The 21,839-nt window shown below is 36.5% G+C and overlaps 1 protein-coding gene across 4 annotated transcripts in view; it reads right to left on the bottom strand.

Moving 5' to 3' along the window:
- The window catches only part of STXBP4 (syntaxin binding protein 4), a 201,713-nt gene that overhangs the window by 160,333 nt on the left and 19,541 nt on the right, over positions 1-21,839 (bottom strand). For 2 of the 4 annotated variants that reach the window (XM_021067245.1, XM_021067246.1), the window contains 6 exons: positions 20,220-20,352; positions 9,018-9,124; positions 8,622-8,841; positions 7,226-7,304; positions 6,348-6,392; positions 196-290 (listed from right to left, as the gene is read on the bottom strand). In XM_021067245.1, coding sequence (XP_020922904.1) covers positions 196-290; positions 6,348-6,392; positions 7,226-7,304; positions 8,622-8,841; positions 9,018-9,124; positions 20,220-20,352 — 679 coding nt within the window. Of the gene's footprint in view, positions 1-195; positions 291-6,347; positions 6,393-7,225; positions 7,305-8,621; positions 8,842-9,017; positions 9,125-14,557; positions 15,544-20,219; positions 20,353-21,839 lie in introns of those variants that run through there. The other 2 variants (XM_021067244.1, XM_021067243.1) reach the window with 2 other exon arrangements.

The following is a 21,839-nucleotide window of genomic DNA, read 5'->3' as shown; positions in this document are numbered from 1 at the left end:
TGTACTAATGAAGCACTAAGAACTGCTCAACTTAAATATGAACTGAATAATTTAAACTCCAACTGTCACTCATTTAACTGTAAATCCTAATAAGTCTTCAAAAAACAAATGGCTCCAATCCTTTATACTCACAAAGAATAAGAATACTTCTTTGCTGTTGTTTATGGGAGAACAATGAAAACTTTAAGTATTTACCATTTCCAGTTTTTCTACCTTAAGGCGAACAGAAGGATTTAAGGAAATCTTCTTTCCTTGTGGTCCATAATTATCAGTCCAGGCAGGGGCAATATCTAAGAGACAACAGGGTGCACATTAATTGGAAATTTAATTGGAATGGAACTTTTCATTTGACAGGATGTGTTCTGGGCTCCTGCTGTTCAGAAATAATTCTGGATAATCACTTGGCAGTTTTCACTATATTTTTGTTCTTTAAATCTAAAATGTATCATATAAACCAGCTTCATTTGAGCCCTAAAAGATATAAAAAGAATAGCATTAAGTCCCACAGAAATATTAATTTAAAAGACAAACATACATCCTGCCACTTACACTGTCATCACAATGCCTTACTAATTGCAAAATGAAAAGTCTTTTTTCTTCCAAAATGGAGAAAATCACATTAGAAATTCAAAAAGGTCATTTTTCTTTGACTGGCCAAAATGGTTTTGCTATGCGAGTTCTGGAGGTACTATGGAAAAACTCATAAATGCTAATTGTTTCAGGTTGGCATATAAAGTATGATATAGACTCAGAACTTCTTGAACTATTTCTTATTTTACAGAAGGGTTATATTTCCAGTGGCATAAATGGGGTCTCAAGAGTTGAATGTCATACACCTTTCATCCATTCTTTAACTCCTCAGTATAACTAATACACTATTTAGATGAGCTTCGTACTTGGTGCATGAATAAAAACCAGGTGTCACAAGGAACTAGACCTTAAAAAATTATTTGCTTTAACATGCCAAGGTTCTCAAATTCCTGCAATTCACGTCAATTTTCACATCTAAATTGTCACTATTCTAAATACACTTTTTAAATGGTATTTTACTAGTTCTACATAGAAACAAGAGGAAGAGAAAAAACTTTTTAAAATGTCACATTTTTATGCAGTGTTTTAATTTTTTTTTTATTTCTCAGAGCATCTGTCTCTAAGTACAAAATGATTTGCATTCTCTTTCTTAAGAACATAAGAAGTGCATATGAAAATAAATAGTCTTCCTCTAAACCTTTAACACTTCCTTAACAGTCTATGTAAAATCTTGAATATAGCTTATAGGTGTCAAGATCATAAAAAAAAAATGGTTACTGACTTTTAGCTTTACATGGAATTCAAACCTTGAGAAAGACTGATTTTAGTATAATAGAATTTTTATAATTTTGATAAAAGCGACAAAGATCCCTTTATTACTGTGATACCTAGTGGTTGGCCATGGGATAAAAATATACTATACATGTATTATTTTCCTCTTAAGAGAAATTCTGTGCCAATTATAAAGTGTGGCATAAAAGATGAGCATGGAGTGAAGTGGTGTGGAAGGCCAAAGAGCAGATAAGTCAACTTTATTTTTCATTTTTAAGATTGGGATGTGTGAGGCTTGACAACGACTTTCAGCCTGGTGCCTGGCCTACCATTAGCTTGTGTCCATCTAACAAGTGTAAGCGTGTGGAAGGGGTAGACAGGAGACAAAGGACAGAGGGAGGGACAGGAACACACACCAAGGCATGTGTTCTCATTTATGTTTCCCTACGTCTAAACATAAAAAGTTGCTGTGTGCAACAGTGGAAGTAACAGATGATTAGCTCTTACTTATGCTTACTTTTAGCCAAGCAGTACACTAAGTACTTAATGTTTATAAACTCAATAATCTTTACAATAACCATAGTGACATAGGTGTTAATATATTCAACCGAAGGATGATGAGACTAAGGCCCAAAAAGGTAAAGAAACTAGCCCAAGATCATACAGCTAGTAGGTGGCCATGTTAGGATTCTAATCTCTTGTGACTCCCTTAGACAATCTCTTAAATGTGTCAGTATCTTTCATCATCAGTTTTCTTTTCAGTGAAGTAGGAAGAATAAAACAGTCCACCTTACAGGAATTATAAAGGTAAAGTAAAAAATCATAGAAAACTACTGTGAAAACCATAAAGTACTGTTCATATTAACACATATACAGAGAGCTTAAATAGGAGATTTAATGTAAAATTATACTAACCCCACAATTAACAATATGCAATCATGGCTTAACAAAATCTTACTTTCCTCTAGCCAAGTTTTCCCCTAAATTTTTACCTTTGATCTAAAACCTTAGGAGGATCTGGGCATAAATCCAGCATTCTTTGGTAATTCACGGTAGCTTGACCTGAAAAGCACCCCCAGAGTCAGTTTTCCTCATTTCCCAGTGTCCTCTCTTAATTCTAGCCTTGAGCTCTTTATTTGCTCCTCTCTTGGGGAGTGAGACTTTTCAAAGTATGGCTTATTATTCTCTTGGAGCTTCTCTTCCTATTCCTCTTTCAGGAGGAGAAAAAAGTAAATGTTTCATAACGGCAAGATCAATACCGTTTAGTTAATACCATGAAGCTCCCCATGGATATTTTTCCTCATCACTGGTTTGTTTTCAATTATAAAAACCTTACCACAAGAGAGTTAAGGCTTGTGCTATGGTCAGGTAAAGGAATGATTGTATTTCTTCCCTTAATAATTCTTTTTTTTGAGCAGAGAAAGGTTCTTTGCAGGGTCATACAAGGAGATGATGGGTAGCTTATGCCCCCCCCTAAAACCCTGAACTCCTCTAAGGGTTTTCACAAAGCATTTTTAAAAGCCAGGTTATGGGGGTGGGGGTCCCAGGGTATGTGATCAGCTTATGCACAATTCTCTGATTGGCTGATAGTTAAGAAACAGGCAGTCTCACAGGGGTTAACATTATTGGTCCTTAGGCTCCAGGAGGCCTGGGGGCTGTATGCTCATGGTCATCAAATATGTAACATCTTCCATTTGGTGGGGGTTTTTCACACTCATAAAACAACTCAGAAAATGTGCATCACATGCTTCAGAGAGGAGCCAAGGCAGAGAAGATGGGGCAAAGTCCTGCCCTGGGAAGGTTCCATAGGGTCCTGCTCAGTTATAACTCCCTCCTTTTCTTTGATACTCCTTAATCTTGAGTAGAACAAGGGTTGGGCAAGAAAAGGAATAAAGGATAAGGAGGTTAATCATAAATTTGACAGAGGTAGCCATAGGGTCCTGCTCAGTTTCACCAGCAGACACTGCTTTGAGAGTGGTGGCATCTGAGTCTGTCACAGCTACTCCATTTTTACTTCCAAATGCATTTCTCTCCTCAATGGCCAAAGTAGATGTCACCATTAATGATTTCAGTGCTTTTCTAAATATCAGAAGATCAAAAATCAGGTTTTCCCAAAGCACAGAGTGCCTCATTTCCTAATCTCCTTCCTGAATTCCCCTCAGAGGGTGTTGAAATGTCAGCGAATGCAGTGACTATTGATGTAATCTTTATAAAGGAGGATGGCGAGTGCCGATTTTTAGTTGGCAGGGCTCCCTCATGGTCATAAATTTGACAGTAGTTTTGGGGGCATTTCATGATGACGGGCAACTCACTCAGTGTATTACTAGACTAGACCTTATTAACTGTAGCCAAAAGTTTCTAGACCACCTATCCTACTAGTCTCTGCCCAGGAAAATATTCCCTCTTGTTGCTTCTTCCCATATCTAGAGATAACACTATTACAATCATTGATCTCATATGGAACTATATATCATCATCATTTTATCAGTCATACACATGTTAGTACAAGAAATAGTTTTGTAAAACAGGCAATATAGGTCATTAAATCGTTGCAAATATCTCCTGGTTTGGGCCAGAATTGGGAGGGGATGTGTCAGTTTTTTCTTTGCTGAAGTCATTCACAGGTGGGCTGGGTCAGGATGCTTCCTGGGAGCCCTCTCCAGCTACAATGAAATCTCAATCTCAATACTTAACTTCTTGAAGACAACTTCAGTTGGATAGGCAGATCTGCCCAAAAAAACACCTAATGTGGACCACAGCTCCAGACTTTTGAGCTCCAAACATCGGGGGCCAGCACCTGTCAGGGACAGTCCCTCCAAGATCTCAGAGCAAAGTGTGCTCTGGCAGCTGCTGAAGGCTCAGGGACGGCGCTGCTCCTGGACAGGGCTGACCTGCCATGGGCACGGATTCCTAGGCTGTCTTCACCAAAATTGTTAAGAGCACATTTGTGTGAGCGATGCACAGTGAGGCCAAACTGAAAAGTCAGAGTTTGGAGCAGAGAAAGGTTTATTGCAAGGCCATGCAAAGAGACAAGTGGCTCATGGCCCTTCAAACACTTAACTATCAATAATTCTTTACTAATTTCCTTAGGAACGTCATTAGTATATTTTTAGCTCACTTACAAACATGCATTTTACGGCTTATGGCAGGAGCAACTGACTCTGGACTCTGAAATAAAAAATTTATATAACAATAGTTTCTACAAACATATTCAGGAATAAAGTGAATTTAAAACACCCTAACCAGTGTTAAACTTGGGAATGATTTTGAGAGGGGAACAGGGGTAGATTTGTCTCATTAAGTTTATTTTTGTAGAGGTTAACATTAAAACTCATTTCTATTTTTTAAATAAATTCCAGTTGGCTGAAGGAATCTAAATGTTATGGTTAGGGATTCTAATTTTGGAATAATCTATAGTTAACTACTTATATCAGACAAATCACAATAAATATAAGTTACCTAGAGATAATTTAGAGTTGACTTTGCTATTTTTCCCCCCAGAAACATCTGGCCTAATGACATTTATGTGGCATAAAATGGTACTGAGTCATGTTCCATTTTAATTGTATTTTAATATTTATGTACAGTTTACTCACTCAAATATATTTTTCACTAAACTATTTTTCTATTACAAAATCTAGCATCATTTCTTATAGTCAGTGATGTAAATTTCTCTCAGTTTGTTCATTGCTACAGGATGTCCTTGTCTAATCAGATTTGCCTCCCAGGGTCACCTGACATGTAGTGTGTCCTTATTTCTTTGCTTTTTGATCATGGTGCCTCCTTCACTTAGGATGATCTCCTACCTCCATTCATCCATCAACTGATGTTTACCCCTCCTTTCAACATCTGGATAATGTCTGATTTTTGCCAAGAAATTTTTCTCTGTTGATTTTTACATATTTTGTAACAAATCCTTTACTTGGTTCTAGCTTTTGGAGGATGGGGGGGAGGATGCAAAATTGAATTAAAGGATAGCTTTCATTTCTGCTCTAAAAAACATGTCTTGGAATATCTGAGCTATCCTCTAAACTTCAGGTTCTGTAATATTAACAACAGTAAAATGTACTGAGAATATTCTATGTACCAATTACATAACACACAATCTATTTAATCACTGTGTTTTCCCTATACCACACTCAAGCCACTTATTCCTTTTTCCCTTAGTCTGCTTTGTTCATGACTACATGACTTGTGCAAATGTGCAATTCATCCACAATACAGTATACTTCTTAAAGTACTAAAACCATCTACCCCTGTTCTCTTCAACACAGAACATTACAAATAGTACAGTAGTTATTCAATAAAATAATCATATACAGACATAAAAAAACACATATGTTTTCTAATCTGAATAAGGAAGACTTTAACCCATGTTTTATTTCACAAAATACTACTAAGTATCTCATGGAAAATATCCTAATTCCTTCATAATTCCTATTGAACTATGACACACATGACACACTTAAATATTTACTGAATAAATAAATGGCTAAAAGAGGCATTAAGTAGTTCAATTACTTTCAAAATTAAAAACAAGTTACATAAATGCCTCCTCACCATTGTTTGCTTCTCTCATATATCTCCTTTTTCTCACATGGTTTCCCAGTTTAAAATAAAAACAATATATCAAGAGAATGGAAATAAACTATGTAAAATAAATAATACTAATAAAGTTTCTAAAAGTCAACAAATCCCACCAAATAAAAAGATATAAAATTTATGGCTAAGCACGGTTCCTAACCCACTGGTAAACACTGTTCCAAATCAGAGAAACTAATATGGAACCCACTATAATTTCTGTTTAGTAGCTATGTGCTATGCTGTGAATATTTGTATCTACCCAAAATTCAGATGTTGAAATCCTAATCCCCAGAGGTCACCATCTAAGAGTTGGGGGCCTTTGGGAGGTACTTAGAGCATGAAGGTGGAGCCCTTATGAATGTGATTAGTGTTCTTATGAAAGAGACCCCACAGTGCTCTCTAGATACTTCCACCACGAGAGGACAAAACAAGAAGTTCTGCAACCACAAGAAAGCTCTCACCTGGACCATGCTGGCACCATGATCCTGCACTTCCAGCCTCCAGAACTGTGAGAAATAAATGTTTATTGTTTATAAGGCACCCAGTCTATGGTTTTTCATTATAGTAGTGCAAATGGACTAAGATACTACCTACTTTATACTAAATCTTTATTTTGCAGTTTTGATCTAGATAATGTTCAATTCAATATTAAAATATATGACTAACAATTTGCTTTATAATTTAGACATACATAATTAACTTTTCCATAGTACAGTTGTTTTATAAATTTTAGAAATAATTTAAGGGGAGGAGTTTTATAAAACTTTACAGATTGATAGAAATCCTTTTATGGGTAACTTATACAATTAATCCTTTATTGTTTAAAAGTCAGTAAATCATTTCATAGTAATCAAGAACCAATAATGCTGAATTCACAATGTAAACGATGTTCTTTCCAATTTATATCTATCTAATCTCTTCCAAGAAACATAAAACATATTTCTTTTCTTAAGCTATACTCCCTCCTGTAATTTCTCTGAAAGGTACATTTAATATACTTCACCAGGACTCCACTAAAAGGGCGCAGCAACCTAATCTTCATTTATAGAAGAGTTTTCATTATTTGGTTTCAACAGTTCATTGATTACCGCAGCTTTGTAGACACTGTTATAATAATGCATCTTTTAAAATTTCAAACTTTTGTTCAGGAAAATTTCCAATAAAAGTCATAATCTAACAGGGACCACTGCACAATACATTCATTCTGCTCTTTTATTCAATGAAGGAAAAAGGCATAATGCACCCTTCTTTAAAGTCTATTAAGTCACATTATGCACTCCTCATTGAGAGAGTAATTGAAAAAAATAACTAAGCTAAGAGGAATTAAATGTGCATTTACTTGTATTAGACATATCTGTAGGGCTGTTGTCCAGAGAAGTAACTGGAGTTTGTTCTGTTTTCTTGTATCCAGTTTTTACCTGTGAAAGAAAATGAGGAAAATGAAATGTCATTTTCTAAAGTAGGTCAAAGACTAGACTGGAAGCTCATGTGAACATTAAAAGAATGATTAAAGACATTAAAGCAATAGTCCCCAAAATATGAAGCCTTTAAAATTTTGGTATATTCATCTTCAAACAAAGCAATTTAGAATTAAACGCAACAATTGCTTTCGGCTCTACCATATCCAAGGGCAACAAAACACAAGGCTATGTACCTTGTCTGTGAAAAGGTATTATAAACCCAAATGAAAAAGTATAAGGGGCTGAGAGAAAATCTTAAATTCTGTATCAGATTAGTGTGGACCTGAAACTGAAGTTGCCTTTTTTTCCACTGACTAAAAGCCTACCTGAGTTTCCAGTTTGTTTTACAGCTAACACAGATTTAGTGTATACGCTCCATTTTATAACTCTGATTATTATTACTGCACTATAGCAATAGTAATCATAGTCATCCTTCCATATCCACCAGTTCCACACCTGCAGATTCAACCAACAGCACATGAAACTATTTTTTAAAAAAATTCTACAAAGTTCCAAAAAGCAAAACTGAATTTGCCACACTGGCAACTATTTACATAGCATTTACATTGTATTTACAACTATTTACATAGCATTTACATTGTATTAGGTACTATAAGTAATCTAGAGATGATTTAAATTATACAGGAGGGTTGTGTAGGTTATATGCAACTATTACACCATAGTTAATAGTGGCTTGAGCATCTGTGTTATTTTGGTATGTGGGGGATGTGGGGAAGTCGTCCTGGAACTGATCCCTCTGCAGATAGTGAGGGAGGACTATAATTACATCAATTTTGCCATAGAAACTCCCCTTTTTGTGTGATTCCAGGATGAACTATATTTCTGCACATACTTGTAAGGGAACAACATTTACCTACACTGTGTACAAAAGAGCCGAGGAACAGAAATGACGATTGCCCATCTTTAGTCAAGCAGAAAATGGGAAAAAACAATGAATGAAACCATATTAGAGATGATCTAAAAATAAATATAACATTTTATATCATAGTTTTGAGTGATATCTAGGCATACTTTGCAATGCCATTCCTGATGATGATTTTCTGGACAAAGGACGCAATGATGTGAAAAATGACATTTTTAAGCACAGCATAAAAATCTTAAAACAACAATAAAAGATCTTTCAAGGAAACACTAATTTACTAACAAACTATATTACCAAAATTATAGGCATATAATTTCATATATATATATATAAAACATAAAGACATAGGGGATTTGTGGACTGCATAAAAAAACAGAGAAATTTAAGATTACCTGATTCATCTTAAAAGAAGGTAAAATCACATTTGTAGATTTGGGAGTGGATGAGGTCTTTGGAATTAGTGTTTCAGGGGGAGAAGAAAGAAGACTAAATGTTGAGGCTTGAGGTCCATATTCTCCTGTAGCTTGTAAAACAGATATACACGATGGATTTTCTAAATGATTGTTGTCAGATTTTTGTCTTATGAATGCTATCTCCCAAGCAGATTCTGACCTAGCATTAAAAAGAAATCACTTTATGGATATTAGCACAGTTGAATTATATGATATTCTTTCAAATATTATCAAAAAAATACTTCTTTTAGATCTAAAGTATTAAGACAACATAAATTGTTATATTTAGGGATCTATGTTAAATGACACATTCCATTTTATAGATAGAATAGTTACCTCAACTTGGCTCTGGTAATTATGCTTTTTGCTTCTTCAAATGACACGCCAATCATAGACTCCTTGTTTATTGAGACAAGTTGATCTCCTGGCTTTAAACGTCCATCCTAACAAAAAATAATTACAGTTGTAAATAAATTAAGGTGTTTCTTTAAAAAAGTAATTGATAAAATATTTCAAGCAAAGCACAGTTTTAATAAAGAACGTCTTGGAGTTCCCATTGTGGCTCAGCGGAAATGAATCTGACTAGCATCCATGAGGACGCAGGTTCAATCCCTGGCCTTGCTTGGTGGGTTAAGGATCTGGCATCACCATGAGCTGTGGTATAGGCCATCAGCTACAGTTCCACTTTGACCCCTAGCCTGGGAACATCCATAGGCCATGGGTGTGGCCCTAAAAAGACAAAAAAAAAAAAAATTCTTAAAAGAGTTGTAAGAAAAATTTTAGATAAAGAACCTCAATAGCAAAAAGTTTTGATTAAAATCTGGTATGGTAATATGCGTGATGAAATGGATATATTTGTGTATTCCTTGAATAAGCTCATGGCAAGGAATCCTGAACATATGAAGATATAGTGCGGTACACCAGGAAAAGAGACCTGTCTTAAAAGGTCAGTATAATGAGACAAACACAGCTCTGATGGTGATAAAGCATGTCAAATAATTCTAGGATATTATAGAATACCAGGCTCATTCACTTTAGTTTCTAAGAATTCCTGTATCTTTTACCCTACCAGATATTAGGAGTTATTTCACAGTTAGAAAATTGAAAAATTCAGTCAAGGATCTTAATTATATTGATTCTACCCACGTTTCTATCCATGGTCAAATCTTCTTTACTGGAACTGTTGTCCCCCCTGTGACTCAGGCCCACCTGGTTGTACAGGTAGCTTTAGTCACATTCTACTAATATAATGATCAATTCTAAGTGGCTGCCTGGCATTGTCTTTGCCAAGTCCTGGGGCTCTGCCTACAAAGAGCCTAACTGAATAAGAAAAAGCATAAAAGTTACAAGACTTAATGTATATGTTAGGCAAGCTTCTCAATCTTCATTTGTCTTTCTCTTAATTCAAACTAGAAAAGAAGAATGAAATCTCTTCATTTTCAGTTCCTAAGATGCTCCTGGATTTCTCATTCACACAAATATGGAAGGTATTATTTCTATATCTAGGGAAGAAGATTATATGGTTAAAAAGCATTTTTACCCTTGATGGTATTCAAGTAAATTCAAGGAAATATCTTTTTTTAAAGTCTTATCTACACTATATCCTTGAATAACTGATCTTTGATTTGAACTGCATTATAATCATGTGTTTTATGATTACTTTACTGCTAAATAACAATAGACATTTACTATTATTTCTTACACTGAATACCAAATACATAGGTAAGCAAATAATTGTAACTTATCAAAAATTGTTATGGGAACATGTTATTTCAAATACTGTATAATAAAAGATATTATAATCTAAATGCATAATGACCCTATGACTCTTCTGAAATATAGACAGAAAAATTAAACCAGAAGTTCCCATTGTGGCTCAGCAGTAATGAACCCAGCCAGTATCCAGGGAAGGTTCAATCCCTGGCCCTTCTCAAACGCTTAAGGATCCGACGTTGCCATGAGCTGTGGTATAGGTCACAGATATGGCTCAGATCTCCTGTGGCTGTGGCTGTTGCGTAGGCCAGCCGCTGCAGCTCTGATTCAACCCCTAGCCTGGGAATTTCCACATGCTGCAGGTGCGATCCTCTTAAAGAAAAAGAGACAGGACTTCCCATCATGGCTCAGTGGTTAACGAATCCAACTAGGAACCATGAGGTTGCGGGCTCGATCCCTGGCCTTGCTCAGTGGGTTAAGGATCTGGTGTTGCCTGAGCTGTGGTGTAGGTTGCAGACGCAGCTCGGATCCTGCGTTGCTGTGGCTGTGGCATAGGCTGGCAGCTACAGCTCTGATTAGACCCCTAGCCTGGGAACCTCCATATGCCGCGGGAGCAGCCCAAGAAATGGCAAAAAGACAAAAAAAAAAAAAAAAAAAAGAAAGAAAGAAAAAGAGACAAAAAACCACATTAAACCAAAAAGGCAATTTGATTTTAAAATACATAAAATTTGAAAACTAATTTGAATTTTACAAGTATGTGACTCAATATAACCATCAAAGTACATACAACTGCAATATTCACAAGTGATTTTTTTTCCTCCTTCCATTTGATAAATATATGAGGAGTAAAACATAATAGTAATTCTGGAAAAGGCTAAGCAATATGGAGAAAGCATTTACCATATGGATTCTTCACGTTCAATAAAATGAGAAAGACCTGGTTTTCTAAGATTTTATAAACACAGTTCTATATTGCCTGGGCCCAAGTTATCACAGACTTGTGATCACAGTCTTTTTATCACAGACTTCGCTTACATGTGCATTTAAATCAACTATACCCCAGACTATATTTATGTACAATAGCTTGCAATTTAATATGCTAAAAGTTACTCTGAGGGTAAGTCATTCCCTCAAGGTTAAAGTGAAATGGTAACAACATTTTTCTTTTGCCACAGGCAAAAAGTCTAATAACAGCTAAGGAAGAATAAACGAAATTCTGGACAGTACTTATTTCTGGGAGGGAGGGTAGAGAATGTAATGGCAGAGGGTAGGGAGAAGACACACAGGAGGCTTCAATAGCAAAGTTTTCTACTTCTTATGCCAAACGGTGAACTCCAAGTGGATCCCTAGGTGTTCATTATGCTTCATAAATTAGATGTACATTCTGATATCCTTCTGTATATGTCAAATATTACAAATATTAAAATGAAATTTTTTATTCTGCCCAAATAAAAAGAAAGGTCATGATATATGCCCATAATATTCCGAACTAGATGAATTTTATTTTGGTTCTATATCCCAAAACTAGCATTGTAAGGAAACGACAGAGATTTTTAAAATATAATTAAAAAAATTTTTTTTTGTCTTTTTAGGGCCACACCAATGGCATATGGAGATTCCTAGGCTAGGGGTCAAATTGGAGCTGCAGCTGCCAGCCTACGACACAGGCTCAACCAGGCAGGATCTGAGCCACATCTGCGATCTACATCACAGTTCACAGCAAGGCCCGGTCCTTAACCCATTGAGCGAGGCCAGGGATCGAACCTAGGTCTTCATGGATGCTAGTCAGATTCATTTCTGCTGAGCCAAGACAGGAACTCCAATAAGTAAAATATCATTGTTAAATTCAGCTCTAGACCATTTAGAATCTGCAAAAATAAAATAAAAATAAAAATCCTCATTAGAATTAGCCTAATAAGGTAAATCATAACTGAAATTTAATGTCTGTACTTCTTTTGCCTGTATCTCAAAGCCTAGTAACAATTTAGAGAAAGGGAAAAATGAAGAAAGCCCTGCTTCACTGGAGCAAAGCATTTAAACGACACTAACAAGGGAAAAAAAGGGTTTTTTTAGAATTGGGATGGTGGACAGTAGCAATTAAGTTATTTTAATTTAATCTAAATATTCTTCTTATTAACAGTTCCTTCTTTTGTTAAAGTTTCTTGAAAAGAAGAAATTCTATAATGATGACTCTAAGTCAGGTGGCAACTTAACTGTCTTCTGTTTGGGCAGGAGCCTTCGGAGGCAGTGGACTGATGTGGAAAAAAGAGTGTGAGGCAACCAGACAGATCTGAATTTGAATTTGAGGCTCCACAACTCGCTAGTTAGATGTTCATAAACAGTAAGAGAGAAGAAAGAAGATGTAGGAGAGGCTCGACCTCATCCATAGTGAACACAGAACTCAATTGCCAGAGGCAGCTCCTATATCCACGCATCTTACAGAAAGCACACAGTTGTTTGTCAGCGTTATGGAGAAAAAGCCTTCAGAAAATAGAAGTAGGTGATAGGGTTTAGGCTGACCTACCACCTCCCACATTCTCCTCTCGGGCCGCAGAGTATTATTACAGAGGAAAAAGCTCTCAGGAAGACAATATAACATATCTTAAAGTACATTGATGTACTGAAGTAGCATTTTCCAGCAAGACAAGAGTCAGAAAAGAAGAAAGCCTCTGACTGTGGTTTCTGGTGTTTACATATATTTTTCTTTCTAAAAAGTACTCATGGCAGTTTTTTTTTTTCTTTGCCTCCTAGAATAAGATTTTAGCTAATCATGTGAATTTCTGAACCTGTTTAAAAGTTGGAACCTGCAAACTAAAACAAAGCTATTTCTGTAAAAGTCTGGCATTTAAAGCCTGTGAATTCTACCCCAGCTGGATTAATGTGTATGTGAAGATAGTAACTTCAGGGCTGTGCTGAGGCCTCTTCCACACTGTCTAGATTCTTATTCAGCACTTACTGAGCAACTACACATGAGAGGCAAGGTGCCAAGCACTTTCACACGCCCAACTGCAGTCTGAATTCTTTCACATTGGCATTTATAACAATGTCGAAATAATAATATATTCTTGACCAGTTAAATACTTTAGTTAAAAACTACCAGCACTGTCCATTTCAGATTATAATGGCTACTATATGGTTTTCTAAATAACATGTTACCATATTATCAGGAACCATCTATACAGCCTGACTGCAACTCGTTCTTCCAAAATACTAAGGAATGTGCCTTTAAGACTTTAGAGTCCTTTCCCAAACTTTCATAAACTACCAACTGCAGGTGCCCCTCTTTAATTATTAACATGAATTTAGGCAATTTGTTTAACCACTATGAGACTCATTTTCTTAACTGTATAATGGAGTAAATATGGCACAAGGTTGCTGTGATAATTAAATAATGTATAAAAAAAATCCTGGCACATTGTAGGTATTAAACAGAGGTAAGTTGAATTGGGATCCTATATCTGTTACGGGCATTTTCACAGTGAGAGCAAATGTATCCTTCTACTCCTCAAATTAAGAACCCCTGATGACTGTCCACTGGTAAGAAAAGGTTCCCAAATCTAGCAAACAAACTAGCTACAGTCTTCTTTTTCTAGCCTCACCATCCACCTTCCCTCCTCAGCAAATAAATTCTTCATTCTATTCTCAGAAAATGATCTTCAGGAGTTCCTGTTGTGGTGCAGAGGAAATGAATCTGACTAGCATCCATGAGGACGCAGGTTTGATCCCTGGCCTCGCTCAGTGGGTGTGGAATCCGGCGCTCTTCTGAGCTGTGGTGTTGGTCACAGTTATGGCTTGTATCCCGAGTTGCTGTGGCTGTGGCTGTGGCTAGCAGCTGTAGCTCTGATTCAACCCCTAGCCTGGGAACTTCCACATGCCGTGGGTGAGGACCTAAAAAGCAAAAAAAAAAAAAAAAAAAAACCAAGAAAATGTTCTTCAAACCAGCCACCTCTTGCAAACCTTAATGCACTTACACATACTAATTCCTGTCTAGAATGTCACCACCCACCTTGCCACTTCTCTGTCTGATGAACTCACTTAAACTTCACAGCCAAATTCAAACACTATCTCTGCTCTAGGTTTTCCCCAACTCCCTAGATTTACTTAATTATTCCCCTTCTCTTTGTTCCAGAAGCGCTGTTACTTATCTGAACTATTGCACTTACTCTGTACTGTCCTTGTTTAGGTACCTTTTTTCTTCCATTAGAGTATATGAATTCAGCAACCCCCAAATTGGCAGCACTGATTCTTCCTGTTGGCCAGCACCATGTCCTCTTCATGGTTATTTCCCCGAGCACAGGGCCAGGTATACAATAGGTCCACAATAAATGAATAAGCCCCAGGACATAGTCTGAGGAAAGCAGGTGTCTCCAACACAAAACACAATGGCAAAGGAGAAGAGAGAGTGACATGACAAAGTGAACCCTCTTGGCTGCTATGACTTTAGTCCCACCCATGGACTGACTTCTTTACCCTTTGCTACCCAGAGGCCCTTGTCCTATCGATCCAAAAAGTCTTGGTCCCAGTCCAGTGATGTGCCAGCATATCCTGAAAATGGATTTCTTCTAAAAGTTAAGTATGCTCTCCCATAATCCTTTGTAAACAAAGACTAACCATTAGTATTATATGTATGACCTTTGTCTTAATCTGTAAAGTTGGATCTGAAAGGCCCTTAATTTATCACATTTAAGAGGACACTATTATAAGACACACCATTATCTTAGGTAGCACTAAGAGAAAAATGCTACCAATTACACTAAGACATTTATTGTAAGACCCATCTCAATTCCAGAGAAGCTACAGAGAGAAAAACTATATAATTATGTACCTTATGTGTAATTACATACCTATATATGTGTTTCATATACATGCGTATGTGTATACAGTCACCCCCTGGGGTTCGAGGGAGATTGGTTCCAGCACCCTCTTGGATACCAAAATCCATGGGCATGCAAGTCCCTTATATGAAATGGCATAATATCTGCATATAACCTAAGCACATTCTCCCTGTATACTTTAAATCATCTCTAGATTACTTATAATACCTAATACAATATAAATGATAGGTAAATAGTTGCTGATGCAGCAAATACAAATTTTGCTTTTTGGAAATTTCTGGAATTTTTTTTTTTTTTTTTTTTGTCTTTTTGCCTTTTTTCTGAGGCTGCTCCCGCAACATATGGAGGCTCCCAGGCTAGGGGTTTAATCAGAGCTGTTGCCGCAGGCCTACGCCACAGCCACAGCAATGCGGGAGCTGAGCCACGTCTGCAACCTACACTACAGCTCATGGCAACGCCGGATCCTCAGCCCACAGAGCAAGGTCAGGGATCAAACCCGCAATCTCATGGTTCCTAGCTGGATTCGTCAACCACTGAGCCACGATGGGAACTCTGAAAATTTCTGGAATTTTTTAAAGCATATTTTCAATCAGAGGTTTTGTCGGACCCATAGATTTGGAACCCAAGGATAGGCTGATACATATGTGTGGGTGTGTGACTCCTAAAATCAAGTAAGTGAACTATGAAATATATAGATTTGAAGAAAAATTTTGATTCCTACCTGCTTTCCCTTTATTATCAGCAGAGAAACAATGAAAAAACAAAAACATTCAAAGTGTTATCCAGAATCAGACACAAAAAGCCTGCAAGGAGAGGTACTTTGGTGTGGAGCCCAGATGGTGGCAGTAGAATGGTAAACAGGCAGATCAGTAATTCTCAGAAACGTGACTAAAGGATCATTCATTCCTTGGTATTAATTGAGCAATTAGCATGTGTCAGGTACCATGCTAGGGACTAAGGATACTGTGAATAAAATTAGATAGAATCCTTGCACTTGGGAAATATTCTGGAACCTGTGGTTCAGATAGAGTTGGTAAAACAATCACAGGTATTGATATATGATTACAAACCGAGATATGTGACATGAGGGGAAGGAACGGGCTCTGGGAACACAGATAGGAAAAAAAAAGAAAGAAAGAAAAAAAAAAAACTGGCCTGGACTTGGGGAAACCCAGGGAATACATTTTTTGGAAAAGGCCTCTGAATTGATATTTGAAAGCAAAGGAGTTATTCTTAGAGGGAACAGTTTATAAGATTAGAAAGAACTCTGGGAGCATGGGGATGGAGAACCAGAGTAGTAGAGGGCAGAAGTTATATTAAACAGAGCCTTGGAGGCAAGTAAGTATTGGCCGCATAGGTTGCAAGGGAAATAGGCATGGTGCATAAGAGCAGACAAAGCTATTTTGAGGTTTAACAAAAACTGATGAAAGTTTAAGCAATGTTGATCACAATGGCGATCAAGAACACTGATAGGTTCAAGATCTATTTAGAGAGCGGAACAGTAAACAGTCTGTATTAATGATTTGGATATGGGTGTTAAGGGAGAGGTAATAGCTAGGATGCTGTTAGGTTTTCTGACTTACAGAGACTGGAAGGTGTCAGTCACAGATTGGGAATATTGGAAGAAGTCTGTGTGGGAAGAAACGGTAGATGAAAGTGGGGTGTGAGTCCTGCCTCAGACATGCTTTGTTTGATATGCCTTTAAGAGACCCAAGTGGAAATGCTGATCAGGCAATTGAATATGTGGGTATGATGGTTAAAGGAGTGTTCCAGCCAAAAAAAAAAAAAAAAAGATCTAAGATTCAACATGTGACTCAAAACTGATAAAGAGATTGGTTGGTGGGTGAAAAGGGCCTTGCAGTTCCCATACTTCTTTAACTTAGTACCTAGTGTATCTGTTCTCATTCTATACTCTCTTAAAGCTGGGAGAATCTTCTTTCCTACCTGAACTTCTTTCCTACTTGTGTCAGGATGTTCCAAATTTGAACTTGGAATAACATTTTCCCAAGAAACAGTACCATTTTGATTACTAAATCAGCATTGTATTTCATATTTTCTATAAGGAAAAACATTGTGTGTGAATGGAGGTGAGGGGAGATAACCATGATTAATTAAAGACGGCTCCTTCTGAGATCCAGTGACCCCCTATCTATGAAGTATGGAAATATAAAAGGAATATAATGCATCTCTAAGCTTGAGATTGCCTCTATTATTAGTTCTGAAACAATATCTTACAATAAAATTAGAGCTGGAGTTCCCGTCATGGCTCAGCAGAAATGAATATGACTACTATCCATGAGGACACAGGTTCAATCCCTGGCCTAGCTCAGTGGGTTAAGGATCTGGCATTGCGGTGAGCTGTGGTGTAGGTCACAGATGTAGCTCGATCTGGTATTGCTGTGGCTGTGGCGTAGGCCAGCGGCTACAGCTCCGATTCGATCCCTAGCCTAGATACCTCCATATGCCGCAGGTGTGGCCCTAAAAAAGACAAAATAAAATAAGATAAAATTAGAGCAAGTGACAGCACACCTACACTTTAAAAAATACTAACAGTTGCTCAGTTCAGCAACTTAATAAGGATAAATCTTGAGCCTTTGTTTCCTATTCTGTGAATACACATACAAAACAGAAATTTTGTGCAGATTAGACGTTCATTAACAAGCTTAACGCAGTATTTAGAATACAGTAAATTCTATTATTCACAAAAATATTTTAAAATAAAAGTGCATTAATTTGTAATCCCAGAGTATATATGTATATGACTCTACATCTTGAGGAAGTATACAAAAATAAATGTAAGCATTGCAAACCTACTTATTCTTCTCTGTCCACACCCTTCTCTACTTTGGCAATTTTCTTCTCTTGGACATGACCAGATATTGTCAAAAAACATTAACAACCTTGTGCTGCTCTCTAGTGGTAAATATAGAATATACTCCATTACATGTTTTTGCTTTCAATACTCTTTCACATAATGAAATTCTCAGAAAATCAGAAAGAGAAACTGTATACTATAGGTATAATTTCTTAGTCTGTGATCACTGGCAGGAGATGAGTCATTCAGGACCACTGCTATAAATTTATTACTTTATAAATATTTTACATGGGAATAAAAAAAAGCATAAATTGATGCTTATCTTAAAAATAAATTCTTATCACTTGTTAAGGACCATAATCTACTGCATTACATCAAGTATAGTCTAATACCTCAGCCATACTGAATATACACACAGCCCTCAGCTTTAAAACTAAAGTAGTACATTTCAATTCTCACAAGAAATTTTTTTTTGTTTGTGCGAATTTAAGTTTAGCAATTAAGTATGCTCTTAATTAGTTAATAAAATCAATAGCCAAAAATTTGCATCATTATAACATCCTAAATTTATTGTAGACTATTTACAACTTGATAAGGGTATTTGGAAGATGCCTTATTATCTAAACAAGCATGAAACAATTTAAATCTATTGTTTTGGAAGTTATTGGTAACTGGTTTTTGTTTTGTTTTGTTTTGCTTTTTAGGGCCCTCCCATGGTTTATGCACGTTCCCAGGCTAGGAGTTGAATCGGAGCTACAGCTGCCGACCTACACAAGGCAGGATCTGAGCTGAGTCTGCGACCCACACCACAGCTCATTGCAATGACAGATCCTTAACCCCCTGAGCAAGGCCAGGGATAGTACCCACATCCTCAAGGACGCTAGTCAGATTCGTTAACCGCTGAGCCACGATGGGAACTCCTTAACTGATTTTTTTTCTAACAAGGAATAAAATCCAACTGAATAAACAAACTGCTTGCTAAACAGTATCTGAGATAGGTCTGGGAGGTAGGAGTAGGACTATTCAACCAAAACAACTAGAATGAGAACAATATGAACAAACTTTATTTGAAGATCTGTTCTCATATTATATAGTTTGATATTAACGGAATATTTTATTAAATTTTTTATAGCCTACATCTCTCCAAAAACAACAGATGGCAATTTTCAACAAAAAATAGAATCACATTAGTAAAACACAAATAGCAAATGAAATTTAAGAGAAATGAGCATGGAAATTCAGTAATCAATTTGCTAAGTGCTTCAAATATGGATCTGAGCTTCCTAGCAATCAGAGCAAAAAGGAACTCATGATTTACATATTTCTTACAGTGAAGAAGACAGTAAGGCTTTCTAATTTCCTAAAATTATTTTCCAGTCTTAATTCTAAATATAATTGCTCATACGGGTAACTACCGAGTGACATAGTTAACACATACAACAAGAACTACTGAAAATTCAGAAATGAGTAGATTTTATTTGCTTAGTTTGTTTTGCAATTAGGAGAGCTAAATGAATGTAGTTTTAAGTGATCTAACTAAACCCTAACTCAAGGCAGTGGAGAGATAATATGTCTTCGAATATAATTTCTCTCAACCAGACTTAGGATAAAAGTTGAACAGAATATAATTAAAATTATATAACTTTTAGTTAGAACTTGAAATCTGTTCTTTTTATATTTATTTCTTATTTACTTCCTACTCATTTGTTAGTTTAAAGCTCCTGGAGAGTAAAGGTCTAATCTTCCAGTCACTCTGTATCTTTCACTGAGAAATGGTCACAGTAGACATTCAGGTAATATTAAAAATATGGAATTCCTGTTGTGGCTCAGCGGGTTAAGAACCCGACTAGTGTCCATGAGGATGTGGGTTCAATCCCTGGCCTCACTCAGTGGGTTAAGGATCCGGCATTGCCATGAGCTGTGGTGTAGGTTGCAGGCACTACTCAGATCCCAAGTTGCTGTGGCTGTGGTATAGGCAGGCAGCTGCAGCTCTGATTTGACCCTTAGCCTGGGAACTTCCATGTGCTGCGAGTATGGCCCTAAAAAGACACAAATAAGTAAATGAATAAAATACATACATACATAAATAAAATTTACTGATGACAGAGGAAAACAAATCTCATCACTAGTAGTTTTCTCTTTGTGTCAAAGTATTACTTTTATTTTCATTTTTACCTTATAACAGTCTCCTCCAGGAATGATTTCCTGAACATATACCATAGGACCTTCATTCCGGTTAATTCCTCCTAGGATCTTCAGACCAAGGCCCGTTTCCTTGGTAACTGTAATCATCTGAAAGGCAGGATCCCTAAGATAAAGTAAATTAGCATGCACACGTTAGCCTGAAGATGGATACCTACTTTTTCTTTAAACTACTTGCTAAGTGCTTAGATCAAGACGACTCAAAACACTCAGTACACACTAGCAACTACATTTTAATAAGTATGGTCATGCAAAAGCAATTCAATGAATTTTCTTACCTCTATTTTTAATTTTTTTATAAGACAACCAAACAACAAATTACTGCAATAATATTTATTTCTTTAGAGTATAAGAAACATACGTTTAAAAGTGTTTAAATAAAGATTTATTAAAGGCGACTGGAGAGACTTACTTTCAGCTGACTTTAAAACTACACACTGAAGGATTCCAAAACTAAATAATAACTTAGGTAAGTGACTTTAAAAGATATGTTCATGGCCATTTAAAGCAAAATAAACATGACTTTCATTTGAATCTCCAAAAAAAAAAAACAAAAAAACTCCCTCAGTTTATCCTTTTAATTTAGAAACAGTATTTTTCCGGTACACAGCTCTTACTCTAGTTGTAATTTCTGCCAGACATAAGAGTGATGCCATTGGAAAAAGAGCTGTTAAAAGAATTCTGCCAAAGGCATTCCTTCCTCCCCAGCCCCAGCTGCATTTCGGAACAGTGGTCAGAGAAGAGACTTTAACTGGTCCAAGAGAACTTAAATAATGTATGAAATAAGGCTGGGGGCTGTCTGCTTACTTATGATATAGTGGGTACTACACTAAGCAATATACATAATTATGCTATTCAATTTAACATTTATAAAATCCCTAAGATTATTGCCCTCATTTTTCTAAAATAACCAAAATCTGGGAAGGTTAACTTGGTGGCCCAAGTTTACAAAGCTGGAGAACAGCAATGTCAGCCTGGTCTGTCTTACTCCAGAGGCAAGGTGTGACCTAAGATGTGCTTTATTGTTGCATTAAAGCAGCACTGAATATAGATGTCTAGTTGTCTTCAAACATGACCCCTCCCCCAAAAAAGAATTACTTCATATCTTCTATACGATTATAGCTTTAAAAAGTTTTCTTGGCTTTTGCCATAGAAGTTCTAACTATATCTTTAAGAAAACTTGTATTTAAAAGTTAAATCATAAAAAAGCAGGATGAAAGAAATTAAAATTTTAAAAAACTTACAAAACTCCCTGTTTTTGAATATTTTGCTCTTTATATAGCACACGCTTTAGGGTTGCATTATATTGAATTCAGCTCCAATTACCAATTCCAGGGCTGGCGGGCCTATCTGATTACTAGGGGAAAAGGCAGAATATGTTCTACTGTCAGATTTCAGAACCTCAACCCACCCTGATGGAAGATTAGGTTGCAAGGACATAAAGGGGTGAAGCCTAGAAATGGAAGAGATGGAGGAGAGGGACTAAGGTCCTCAGTCGTTACCTCCAATAACTGCTTAAAGCCTCTGTGAATTTCCTTCAGTGGGGACACATGTGATCTGCATACATTTTTATTTCAGTAAAGACTCCTTCCT

Source organism: Sus scrofa, chromosome 12 (assembly GCF_000003025.6).
Source record: "Sus scrofa isolate TJ Tabasco breed Duroc chromosome 12, Sscrofa11.1, whole genome shotgun sequence".
NCBI classification, from domain to species: domain Eukaryota; kingdom Metazoa; phylum Chordata; class Mammalia; order Artiodactyla; family Suidae; genus Sus; species Sus scrofa.
Note: the sequence above shows the minus strand (reverse complement) of the source record. Positions and strands in the feature narration are given on the sequence as shown.